This window comes from Coregonus clupeaformis, chromosome 33 (genome assembly GCF_020615455.1).
Source record: "Coregonus clupeaformis isolate EN_2021a chromosome 33, ASM2061545v1, whole genome shotgun sequence".
In the NCBI taxonomy this organism is placed as follows: domain Eukaryota; kingdom Metazoa; phylum Chordata; class Actinopteri; order Salmoniformes; family Salmonidae; genus Coregonus; species Coregonus clupeaformis.
In genome coordinates, this window is record NC_059224.1 from 10,114,514 (window position 1) to 10,127,998 (window position 13,485).

The 13,485-nt window shown below is 42.1% G+C and overlaps 2 protein-coding genes across 2 annotated transcripts in view; one reads left to right on the forward strand and one right to left on the reverse strand.

Moving 5' to 3' along the window:
* LOC121548616 (visinin-like protein 1) overlaps window positions 1–1,640 on the reverse strand; it is a 63,632-nt gene extending 61,992 nt beyond the window's left edge. The window contains exon 1 of the mRNA XM_041860126.2: window positions 1,342–1,640. The gene's annotated coding sequence lies outside the window, so the exon portion shown is untranslated. The remainder of the gene's footprint in view (window positions 1–1,341) is intronic.
* Window positions 1,641–4,230: 2,590 nt separating this feature from the next.
* LOC121548659 lies at window positions 4,231–9,602 on the forward strand. The gene is made up of 5 exons (XM_045210040.1): window positions 4,231–4,683; window positions 4,988–7,367; window positions 7,663–7,886; window positions 8,263–8,352; window positions 9,194–9,602. The coding sequence occupies exons 1-2, from the start codon at window positions 4,231–4,233 to the stop codon at window positions 5,969–5,971; spliced, it is 1,437 nt and encodes a 478-aa protein (XP_045065975.1). The 3' UTR covers window positions 5,972–7,367; window positions 7,663–7,886; window positions 8,263–8,352; window positions 9,194–9,602.
* The last annotated feature ends 3,883 nt before the right edge of the window (window positions 9,603–13,485 follow it).

Sequence of the window (13,485 nt, forward strand, 5' to 3'; positions counted from 1 at the left end):
TCTGCAGTGCATTGCAGAGAGAAGCATGTTGTCATCCGCTCAGTACACTGAGATAGGACCAAATAGATACATAAAGTACATGTTTCTAAGGATCTGGAGCAACCTCTTTGTACATTTTAGTAATTTAGCAGACACTCTTATCCAGAGAGACTTACAGGGGCAATTAGGGTTAAGTGCCTTGCTCAAGGGCAGATTTTTCACCTAGTCGGCTCAGGGATTCAAACCAGCGACCTTTTGGTTACTGGCCGAACTCCACTAACCAAAGCATAGTCATCAGCGGATTCTCGAATATGAACTAGCAGTCCTCCTCTCTCTGTACATTGGCCAGGCACATTATGTAACAGCATGTCCCTTTTCCATCATTTTCCAATAGAGAATGACCTTGAGAGACAAAATCCAGCCAAGTACAATACCCACACATACATTAATAAATGCTCAGATCTATAAATACAAGCACTATCGATGACATGTTTCATATGCACTGCAGATCTTGCAATCATGATTTCTTAGCACTACCACAAACAAGAGCATGGTTTTAAGAAAATATATCAGTCTCTGATGAAACGACATATGATATAAACATGTTGAACAAACAAATCTACATTTAAATGTCAGTTTTCAGTTTCTATCATCATTTCACCATGCCACACATGCATTTGTTTCTAAACTAGCATCATCGGGAAAATCTAATGGTTCCATGCGTGCAGCCCAGCCCAGCCAGCGCGAGCGCATACAGACGTGCCAAGGAGCGTGGCAGCATCCCCTAAGCACCACATCAGAACCACAACAGAGGAAAGAAAGCTCAGAGGAAAATGCCACATTACATCTGCATTTAAAATGTAATATATTGCATTTGGCAAATTAATGAAAACAACACCACACACTAACTGGATACTACTAACTGGTTACTATTGACATGTAGCCTTTTTCTAGTTGGACTCTTGATACTTTTGTTTTTGAAAAATCAACCAGTGAAGTAGGCTAAACCACTCCTGCCCCATTCAGTACCAGGCTATTTGTTTGGGAGACAAAGAGCCATAACTGACATGATTGTTTTCTGCAGTCTCTTAATAAACAGCCTACATTATGAAATTATATGATTTGCAGTCCTGCTGTTGATCCATTATGATATAGCCTCTTCAGAAGATTGGGACATGCTTCCCCAATTTAAAATTACATCTAGCCTAACCTTCTACTTATTGAATACAACTGTATTAGTCTGCAGTATAATGTATCTAGCAATGAATGACTTATAATGATTATCTTTACAAATCATAATTGAAAAGTGGGAGGGTTCCCTTTGCATTTTACTGTAATCCACAATAAATAAAACCTATTTACCTTGCAAGAGTGCGAAGTTAATTGGTCTTTGCTCTCTTCTTCAGAGTGGGTTATGTGCGGACAGAGACTATTACTCAAACGTTTTGTCGAGCCCTGTAGTGAGGTTTTCTTGGGAAGAAATTAGCCTCGTCGATGCAGTTCCGAGGATTCTGCAAGTAAGTAGGACCTTCACACACACACACACGCTCGCCGAGGATACAATGAAGCGCAGCGTCAGACCATGTGTATCACGACTCTCTCTCTCTCTCTCTCGCTCTCACTCTCTCTCTCCCTGTCTCCCTCACACAGAGTGGTTGATGCCAGGCATGCAATGGACCATTGTTTTGGTTGGATGCTTTTTGGAGCTTGCGCAAGATGAGGAAGGAATACGCCTTCTGCTGCACCTATGCTATCTGTGAAGTAGAATGAGCAGGTGGATTTTGATGTGGATTAAATGTGCAGTCTCATGCGGGTCATTGTCAACAGAAAAAAGCTATGATAGGAATATAAAGTGCAAAATATATTAAAATCAAAGTACATTCCCCAGATCCTGTTGGTAGGCGTAGGCCTACTGCATGCAATCAATCTGCTATCAAATCAGTCCTGCTTTCAAAAGGAACAAGTGCATTTGAACAGTCTAAAATGAACGACTGATAATGTAACTAAGCATCTCTTTATGCAATTTTTTTTTAAAGGCTGCTATTACCAAATATTTGGCTGATTATCGATTCTTACAGCATATCTGGCGCGAAGGGTTTCCTTACCTTCATTCACTCACTCACGCACGCGCTAGTGGCATTTCGCGCCAAACAGCAAAACAGCTCGTCTTGGCAGCAGCATCAACACCACACAGATCACAGCGTCCAGTTTCCATGAAAACAATGATTGACTAGCTAGCTAACGTTAGCAAGGTATGTTGTCTTGAATCTGTAAAACGTTTCTCTGGTAAGTCATCAAATAAGTGTCTGGTTGTAAAAACGTATGTTATTGTAGGTAGCTACTTGTATTTTACAAACTAGACACATTTACAACATTATGAGCTAGCTAGTTTGGTTGGTAGGCTAACTATTATTTTCTCAAAATTCTCAGGGATGCCAAGAGTGACGTTATTATCAGAATCCATCTAAAACGGCTCATACTTTTATACATTTAGATTTTGACCCAATACAAAGCGGTGCCTTTTGTTGTGCACCTCAATAAAACGATGTGGTTGTGGTGGCAGCCTATTCAAATGCTTTTTAATTCAATTCAGAAGGTAGCAATGGAAATTAGTGATGGGCATTCTGAGTCTTTTCGGTGAGCCGGCTCCTTTGGCTCCTAAACGGCTCTTCGTTGAAAATGCTTAAAATCGAACTAGAACCATTAAAAAAATAGCAAATCTCCGATGTAAATACCAAAAGATGGCTACCATTATGTCAGTTCATGAAATGCGCCGTTTAAATAATTTTTTACTTGGCCAAATTATTAGATGGTATGCAAAAAAATGAGCTTGGACCAGATTGACACGCTTTCCCCAGTATTTATTGTTTCTGAAGTGAGGATTAACCTTTAGAGAATTATTTTGTAACTTATCTACAGAAAAACGTTGTTTTGAGGTCAAAAAGTAGTAGCAGTATGCAAATCAGGCAGCCAAATGAACGTCTCTTTCACCGATGCGATTCGGTTCCCGACATTCACCAAAAAGATCCGTTCAAAAAGAGCCGTTTGTTCGCGAAAGACTCATCACTAATGGAAATCAGATACATTGGTTACATAGTCAAACCGTTTCTCACCTGCTGTAATGTTATGTAAACATATATTATGTATATGAACCGTTTGTTTATTCAGTGCTACAGTATTAAAATCTACTAACTGAAGATTATGTATTTTGCTTTGAAGGTTTATGGTGAAGTACCTTTCATCTGTTGAGATTTGGTTTCACTGAAAGGTGAGTCACAGGAATCAACAACTGCTTTGATGGATTTTCAGGGTGCATAGCTCCATTTTCAGCATGTGGTTGTAAATGCTGAAAGAAGTATACAGTTGCTATCAAAGCATACAGTAATGTTGTATTCCATTTAGCTGGCCAAATGTATTGCACTTGCTGTAAGCCTATATGTAATTTATCAACCATATTGAAATAAGAAGCTACAAAAGATTTCCTTTGCTTTTAAATCTATAATCATTAACTCGTCAGTCTATCAGTGTGTTTCTCATATGAATTTAATCTTTGATATGCCAAACACACTTTATAAACAACATATCTTACTCAATGTGTATTCTTAGGAATAAAAACATAGGTTGACAGTAAATCTGTCTTTGTTTTAGGTTTAGTGGATAAAAAAAGGAATGGATAAACACACACAAGATGGCTGGTTTCCCATTGAGGAAGATACTGCTCCATTGTCTCCTAAACGACCAAGGACAGATTGCACAATAACAAACAAACACAGTTGCAAAACCCATTTCGAATTCCCGGAACCGTTGAGTTTCCGGAACAACGACGGTATCGCATCACTGCAGAATAGGCCTATTTTTCAGGAGGACAAAACATATAGAGTTGAATCTGACCATGAATATCTCAAATTCACAGTGACAGGATTTGATTGTGAAGAAATGGGAAAAGAGGAGAGTACAGCTCTCAGAGATAATCAGACAAGCGCAGGGTCATGTGTAATCAGTCCTCACAGTACAGAGAGAGACTCTCAAGGTCTATGTCAAGGGGTAGATGAGCAACATGATCCACTTAGTGAAACAGGCACCTCTTCTTACAGCTTTCACTATAGAAATGAAGCAGGGTGTGCGTCAGCAAAGTCTCACACTTCTGATGACACAACAACTGATACATCCTCAAGTTATGATTTCAATCAGCCTGGGAAATCACTCGAATGCACTCTCACCGGTACTAGTCCCTCAGCAGATGAAGAAGCAATGACTGAACAAAATGGTGACAGCCGCATCCCAGTAACCGACCACAGCTCAAGTATGAGTGACGGCACTGAAGAACCTGATTACACCTGTGAAAGCCTGGCTCTGAATTCAGCCATTTACAGCATGGGCTTCATCAAAGGATCTACTGAAGGTGAAAATAATCATCAGATTCAGAATGAGGATAAATATGGATTCAATCAAAGTATCTGCAATGAGAAAGAGGCCAGGCGTTACCCTTTACCCAGTGATTACAGAGAGGACTGCGAGTCATCTGGCTCTCGTGCTGAAATGGACCCTTTTGGGAACTTTACAGGAGTGAAAAAACACGAGGGAAATGAAGCCAGATTGCAGAATGATGTGAGAGAAAATGCAGATGTCTGCAATAGAGAAGCAAAAGCCCAAGTTAACAAGGAGGACTTCATGCATAATGACAGCTCTGCCGCAGCTGAGACAGTAGTTGAATATGTAGATGGCTCCGTTGTCACTTGTTATACGGTATTAGACAGTCATGTACTGAGTGATGGGGCTGAGATCAAGATGGTTCTTAAGCATGATGATCTCCGTGAAGCAACGTGGGGGCACGCTGTTGGCACGGTGACAGCTGAAACTTTGTGTGAACTGGGTGTTGATCACAGCACAACTCAGAAACTGTCGGTTTCAACAGGCCTCTGTCAAAAGCCAGCTGATGTTAATCGCAACAAGATAGCAAGTGTAACCGAACATGCAGTTTGCTGTGACATCGACAGAGTGACTCTAGAAACTATGTCTCCTCTCCACCCACCACATCCAGAATATACGACGTCTCTTCTCTACCCAGCACAACCAGAAGATACTACGTCTCCTCTCCACCCACCACAACCAGAAGATACCACGTCTCCTCTCCACCCACAACCAAAAGATACCACGTCTCCTCTCCACCCACAACCAAAAGATACCACGTCTCCTCTCCACCCACAACCAGAAGATACCACGTCTCCTCTACACCCACAACCAGAAGATACCACGTCTCCTCTCCACCCACCACAACCAAAAGATACCATGTCTCCTCTCCACCCACCACAACCAGAAGATACTACGTCTCCTCTCCACCCACAACCAAAAGATACCACATCTCCTCTCCACCCACCACAACCAGAAGATACTACGTCTCCTCTCCACCCACAACCAGAAGATACTACGTCTCCTCTCCACTCACCACAACCAGAAGATACCACGTCTCCTCTACACCCACAACCAGAAGATACCACGTCTCCTCTCCACCCACAACCAAAAGATACTACGTCTCCTCTCCACCCACCACAACCAGAAGATACTACGTCTCCTCTCCACCCACCACAACCAGAAGATACCACGTCTCCTCTCCACCCACAACCAAAAGATACCACGTCTCCTCTCCACCCACCACAACCAGAAGATACCACGTCTCCTCTCCACCCACAACCAGAAGATACTACGTCTCCTCTCCACTCACCACAACCAGAAGATACCACGTCTCCTCTACACCCACAACCAGAAGATACCACGTCTCCTCTCCACCCACCACAACCAGAAGATACTATGTCTCCTCTCCACCCACAACCAGAAGATACCACGTCTCCTCTCCACACACCACAGCCAGAAGATACCACGTCTCCTCTCCACCCACTACAACCAGAAGATACCACGTCTCCTCTCCACCCAACACAACCAGAGAATACCAGGTTTCCTCTCCACCCACCACAACAAGAAGATTTCCTCCTGAGGACTGCTGAATACGTCAGGAATGCTACTTTGGAGCTCTCTTGTCATTTTGATGCTCAAAATGGAACCCAACTCAAAGGTGAATATGAGGACACCTGTCAGTTATCGGTGGAACAGTGCAGCTGCACAACAGAGGAACATGACTCAAGCAGCCAGGGGATCCATCATTGGGAGCCACTTCTCAGCAGCACTCCTGTCCATGAAGAGAGTTATGATGCTGAAGAGGGAAGCAAAGTAAGTTCTGACACAGCAAAACACCTTTGTGAGGAATGGGACCCAGCTGGCCAGGTTTCTACCATTAAAGACTATCTAAAGACACATGAAACTGTTAGTTTGCCATCTGAGTGTGCAGTTCTGAATGGGATAATGGAGGAAAACGGTGACAGTGTTACAGAAGCTGACCTGCATGTCAAGTCAGTGAACAAGGAACTTGGAATGATAACTCGCTGTGACATTCTAAGCACAGGGGTCATAGGTGCAATGACTGGTGAGTGGATCAACAACTGGGCCGAAGGAGAACTCTGCAAAATTGCAGACATACCAATACTCCACCTTCCTGTAGAAGCTACACCTGGAACTGTTCTCTTGCAGGCTGCCAAGGAGGGTCCAGCAGTTGATCACACCGACGGAACCAAAGCACTACTCAAGATTGAAAACAATAATGTGGTCCCTTTCACCTCAGTACCCAACGATGCTGTCGTCCCAGGATCAGATTCTAACCCAGAGGATGACACAGTACGGGACCGAGAGGAGGACCAATCAGCCTCAGTCATGCCATCTGTGGCACACATCCTCTCTGACTGTGTGCCAGTTGGGTTTGACACGTTTGAAAAGATCCAGCTCTCTCCCCTTGACAGCAATGGCCTGGAGCACAGCCCTCTCCTCAGCAGCTCGCCCAGTCAAACATTTAAAACTGAGTTCCAACACCACGGTGCTGGTGGCACTATGCACTCAGGAGTGAGTGATGAAGAGGACATAGCAGAGGAAGAAGAGGACCAGTGCCAAGAGGAAGCTGAGAGGGGCTTTTTCCACTGTGAAAACACCAGGTTTAATGAAGTCCCTATCCCCGACTTTATCTCACCCCAAATCTCTCCATCATTGAGTCCGGAAATGCCTTGCCAGACTTCTACTCTTCTCTGTGGAACTTCTCAGTGTGATTCTCCCCCTCAGGCAAAACTCCCCTATCTCACCTCTGACAAAAACATCCATCCGGTCTCTGAAAGCCACGACTTCCCAGAGTTTGAAATAAAGGAGAGGTTCGACATGGTCATGGAAGAGCTCAGTTTGTATTTCGAGATCAGTGACGAGGCAGGTTATCAATCATCCGAAAGAGCAACGTCTGAACTGTGCAGCGTCAGGGATCCTGGAGCTGAGAAGGACAACACTGATTTAATGACGTGAGTGTTTCTATTGTTTTTATTATTGTTACTGTATGATTAACTCATTTCCCCTTGGGGATTAAAGGGATAGTGAACTCCAGGAGACCATTTTTATGTCTCTGCATCCAGTATGAAGAAAGTTAGAGGTAGTTTCGCGAGCCAATTCTAACTAGCGTTAGCGCAATAACCGGAAGTCTTTGGGATCAGCTAGCTTTGCGCTAAGCTAGCTAGCGTTGGCACGTTAAACGACCTCCAACTTCCTTCATATCCCGAACTATCCCTTTAATAAAGTATTATCGCTCTCATCTACTAGATGGAGCAGTAGTGACCGTCCAAGCAGCCAGGATGCAGTGGAAGAGGAACCACGTGGAAGCACATCAATGAGAGATGATGACCACGGTCTGAAAACATATCAAGCAGAACCAGAAACTACATGTACCACTGGGGGCCTTGACTGTGAGCAGGAGGTGCCTCTTGAATGCAGCCATCACGGCACAGAGGGAGAGGACTCCATGTACTCTTCAGTCAAGCACAAAGGTTGGTGTGATTTGACATTTAACAAAAGGCCTTGGTCTGAAACTTCACTCTCTAGATAAATGTCTTGCATAAAGACGTCTCCGAAAACAAGTTTATTGATGTAACCCTAGCAAGAATGTTAACTGAGTACTTATGATTGTAATTGTAATTTTTATTGCGTCAATCAGACACCTATCGGACGTTTTTTTCTTCTTCTTGTGTTGTCAATTTGCAGACTATCAATACACGTTCCAAAATGACATACAACTATGGCAATAAAACACAGCCATATATATATATATTTTTTTTTTTTGTGGGGACAGTGAAAGCTTATCAAAACACGAACAGAGTAATCCTGCCTTAACATGACGGTAATATTATTGGATTGTGTCGAAAGATCACCCCAGGGGGCAAGGAGCAGACGAGAAATGCAAGCTGTGGTCTCCTGCGTTCATGTTTCTCCCATGCCTGGACCAGTTAAACCAAAGTAGGTTACACATCCCCACTCTGAGCTGAGTATTTTGTTAAAAATCAGCAGGTTGTAAAATATTTTAGTTGAAGTAAGGCGTTTCAGTAATTTGAGTTATTTATTTACTCACTGAGGCCTTTTACTGCTCTTGGAGCATGATGCTATTGACAGCAGCTCTCTAACATACAGTACCAGTCAAAAGTTTGGACACACCTACTCATTCAAAGATTTTTCTTTATTTTTCTATTTTCTACATTGTAGAATAATAGTGAAGAAATCAAAACTATGAAATAACACATATGGAATCATGTAGTAACCAAAAAAGTGTTAAATCAAAATATATTTGAGATTTTAGATTCTTCAAATAGCCACACTTTGCGTTGATGACAGCTTTACACACTCTTGGCATTCTCTCAACCAGCTTCATGAGGTAGTCACCTGGAATGCATTTCAATTAACATGTGTGCCTTCTTAAAAGTTAATTTGTGGAATTTCTTTCCTTCTTAATGCATTTGAGCCAATCAGTTGTGTTGTGACAAGGTAGGGGGGTATACAGAAGATAGCCCTATTTGGTAAAAGACCAAGTCCACACTTTTTTGGTTACTACATGATTCCATGTGTGTTATTTCATAGTTGTGATTTCTTCACTATTATTCTACAATGTAGAAAATAGTAAAAATAAAGAAAAATCTTTGAATGAGTAGGTGTGTCCAAACTTTTGACTGGTAGTGTATCTGGCCTGTTAATTGGAGTTAGGCCTAGATATTGTACACTACACTGCATGCAGCAGGTGGTAGCCTGTTCACACACATAAGTACAGTACAGTATAAGGTATTTATTCTTGTCTCCTTGCCTTCAGGAAAGCCTGAGCAGCCCAAGAGATTGGAGCCTCTGAAAACATGCACACGTCCCATCAGGGTTGGACTCTCCAAGAAGGCTAAGACTAAACAACTTCACCCCTACTCCAAGTGAGCACTTGATGAAATGTATTTATGCAGGATATGTTACCTTATTTTATTTAAACTTCATTTACACAGGGAAGTTCACATTGAGACCCAGGTCTCTTTTACAAGTGAGCCCTCAACACAGTAGTATAGTATTTCTGGGTTTAACTACAGCTCTATGCTATGCTATTGAAAGTATAAGAGATTATTTATTGCCTTACTTCAAATGAGAAAATGAGCCCTCACGTAATATATTTACAGTGCATTCGGAAAGTATTCAGACCCCTTGACCTTTTCCACATTTCTTTACGTTACAGGCTTATTCTAAAAACAAAAACAAAAAATCTTCTTTTTTTTCTCATCAATCTACACACAATACTCCATAATGATAAAGCAAAAACAGGTTTTTAGAAATTTTAGCAAATGTATAAAAACAACAACTGAAATATCACATTTACATAAGTATTCAGACCCTTTACTCAGTACTTTGTTGAAGCATCTTTGGCAGCGATTACAGCCTTGAGTCTTCTTGGGTATGATGCTACAAGCTTGGCACACCTGTATTTGGGAATTTCTCCCATTCTTCTCTGCAGATCCTCTCAAGCTCTGTCAGGTTGGATGGGGAGCATCGCTGCACAGCTATTGTCAGGTCTCTCCAGTGATGTTTGATCGGGTTCAAGTCCGGGCTCTGGCTGGGCCAACTTTTCCCGAAGCCACTCCTGTGTTGTCTTGGCTGTGTGCTTAGGGTCGTTGTCCTGTTGGAAGGTGAACCTTCGCCCCAGTCTGAGGTCCTGAGCGCTCTGGAGCAGGTTTTCATCAAGGATCTCTCTGTACTTTGCTCCATTCATCTTTGCCTCGATCCTGACTAGTCTCCCAGTCCCTGCCGCTGAAAAACATCCCCACAGCATGATGCCACCACCATGCTTCACTGTAGGGATGGTGCCAGGTTTCCTCCAGACGTGACGCTTGGCATTCAGGCCAAATCCAATCCTGGTTTCATCAGACCAGAGAATCTTGTTTCTCATGGTCTGAGAGTCCTTTAGGTGCCTTTTGGCAAACTCTAAGCGGGCTGTCATGTGCCTTTTACTGAGGAGTGTCTTCCATCTGGCCACTCTACCATAAAGGCCTGATTGGTGGAGCTGCAGAGATGGTTGTCCTTCTGGAAGGTTCTCCCATCTCCACAGAGGAACTCTGGATCTCGGGTATTGTGTGTAGATTGATGAGGAACATTTTTTCTTTAATCCATTTTAGAATAAACGTTACAAAATGTGGAAAAAGTCAAGGGGCCTGAATACTTTCCGAATGCACTGTATGTAGTATTTTATGAGTAATATGTTACCGTTTGCTATTTATTTCAATTGTCAGAGTATTTATTGATGGAAGTTATGACCTTGCTACATTATTGTGGGAGGTTAGGAGTTATGTTGAGAGAACTTGTTCACCAGAGGATACATATGGTAGTTTGAAATAGACAGTACTTAATACAAATGAGATTGAGATACTTGATATAGCCCTAGGCTAAACTCTTCTCTCTTACATATTTATTATTATTAAATATTGACTTCTCATTCTGTTAACACTACCCTAAGAACAATTAAATTATTTTGAAAACAAGCCAATCTCCAATCAATGTGTCAACTTGTCATTTTTGTATAATGCTCCACAGGCTCCACTAAAATCCTGATTTAGTCGATTTTCACTGCGTTAGTCTGGGACAGGTCCCCAGGTGATGAGGGTGGCAATGAAATATGTATTTGGGGATGATAATAGTCTAGTATAGCAAGAGAGACTGTGCATGGCGTTGCAAAATGAGGCTGGTATGGATTTAGCAACAAAGTTGAAATATTGAATCATGTTTAATCAGGGACAGACTAAACCGTCAGGGTACTGAAGACCCTATCGTCTTTTTAAATCAAATGACTTACCGATATGTATACGTGTGTGCATCAGTGAGATGTAGTTGGTTGATTACTTTGTCACCTTTGAGGTACTGTAGCTGGAGAGGTATCTGGTTGCATAATTTGTTCAGTATCAGTGTAAATGAATCTTCATGTGGATATAAGTATACTCTTTCACCAGACTCTCTCTCTCTCTCTCTGAAACTAACACATGATAATGACGGCTTTTCACATTCCTCCAATCCAAAGCACAAATACAAGAAAAGTCTTAATTCATCTGACAATCAATCTTTCAGTCCCACTCTCCATACAGAGACTCTGTGGGTTATTTAACTACTTGTGGTCAATTTACTATCTTAAAAGGATATTATATACAGTCTCTCTCTCTCTCTCTCTCTATATATATATATATATATATATATATATATATATATATATATATACAGTGGGGGAAAAAAGTATTTAGTCAGCCACCAATTTTCCCCCAGAAAATCACATTGTAGGATTTTTTATGAATTTATTTGCAAATTATGGTGGAAAATAAGTATTTGGTCACCTACAAACAAGCAAGATTTCTGGCTCTCACAGACCTGTAACTTCTTCTTTAAGAGGATCCTCTGTCCTCCACTCGTTACCTGTATTAATGGCACCTGTTTGAACTTGTTATCAGTATAAAAGACACCTGTCCACAACCTCAAACAGTCACACTCCAAACTCCACTATGGCCAAGACCAAAGAGCTGTCAAAGGACACCAGAACAAAATTGTAGACCTGCACCAGGCTGGGAAGACTGAATCTGCAATAGGTAAGCAGCTTGGTTTGAAGAAATCAACTGTGGGAGCAATTATTAGGAAATGGAAGACATACAAGACCACTGATAATCTCCCTCGATCTGGGGCTCCACGCAAGAGCTCACCCGTGGGGTCAAAATGATCACAAGAACGGTGAGCAAAAATCCCAGAACCACACGGGGGGACCTAGTGAATGACCTGCAGAGAGCTGGGACCAAAGTAACAAAGCCTACCATCAGTAACACACTACGCCGCCAGGGACTCAAATCCTGCAGTGCCAGACGTGTCCCCCTGCTTAAGCCATTACATGTCCAGGCCCGTCTGAAGTTTGCTAGAGTGCATTTGGATGATCCAGAAGAGGATTGGGAGAATGTCATATGGTCAGATGAAACCAAAATATAACTTTTTGGTAAAAACTCTACTCGTCGTTTTTGGAGGACAAAGAATGCTGAGTTGCATCCAAAGAACACCATACCTACTGTGAAGCATGGGTGTGGAAACGTCATGCTTTGGGGCTGTTTTTCTGCAAAGGGACCAGGACGACTGATCCGTGTAAAGGAAAGAATAAATGGGGCCATGTATCGTGAGATTTTGAGTGAAAACCTCCTTCCATCAGCAAGGGCATTGAAGATGAAACGTGGCTGGGTCTTTCAGCATGACAATGATCCCAAACACACCGCCCGGGCAACGAAGGAGTGGCTTCGTAAGAAGCATTTCAAGGTCCTGGAGTGGCCTAGCCAGTCTCCAGATCTCAACCCCATAGAAAATCTTTGGAGGGAGTTGAAAGTACGTGTTGCCCAGCGACAGCCCCAAAACATCACTGCTCTAGAGGAGATCTGCATGGAGGAATGGGACAAAATACCAGCAACAGTGTGTGAAAACCTTGTGAAGACTTACAGAAAACGTTTGACCTGTGTCATTGCCAACAAAGGGTATATAACAAAGTATTGAGAAACTTTTGTTATTGACCAAATACTTATTTTCCACCATAATTTGCAAATAAATTCATTAAAAATCCTACAATGTGATTTTCTGGATTTTTTTTCCTCATTTTGTCTGTCATAGTTGACGTGTACCTATGATGACAATTACAGGCCTCTCTCATCTTTTTAAGTGGGAGAACTTGCACAATTGGTGGCTGACTAAATACATTTTTTCCCCACTGTACCCCTTGACTCTTTTCAGTACTCTGCCAGGTTTTCAGTTTTCTAATGCTTTTCTGATTACATTAATGGTCAGGTTTGTGCTTCGTTAAAGCCGTTGAATCTGATGCCTCTGATTGTGACATGAAAGAGATATGGTGTCTTGATTGCAACTAACTGGCAGAACTTCACGCAGTCCTACAGGTTACTGCAGGATTTCTTAAAACGCTACTAGCAGGAAATTACATGCACCTGCAGGCTAAACTAAGCTTGATTGCAACGAAAAACCCACAAGGATAAACCAGTAGATCAGTTGAGCTCTTGTTGTTACCGTGTCATGTGATTATGAAACCAGACAGCTGGTCTAGATTCTCTA

Bases quoted from the DNA above. Each gene is read 5' to 3' on its own strand.
- LOC121548659 (XM_045210040.1), top strand. From the start codon at position 4,231: ATGACTGAACAAAATGGTGACAGCCGCATCCCAGTAACCGACCACAGC. The intron at 4,684-4,987 runs GTAGTTGAATAT...GAGTGACTCTAG, and splicing joins GCTCTGCCGCAGCTGAGACA to AAACTATGTCTCCTCTCCAC.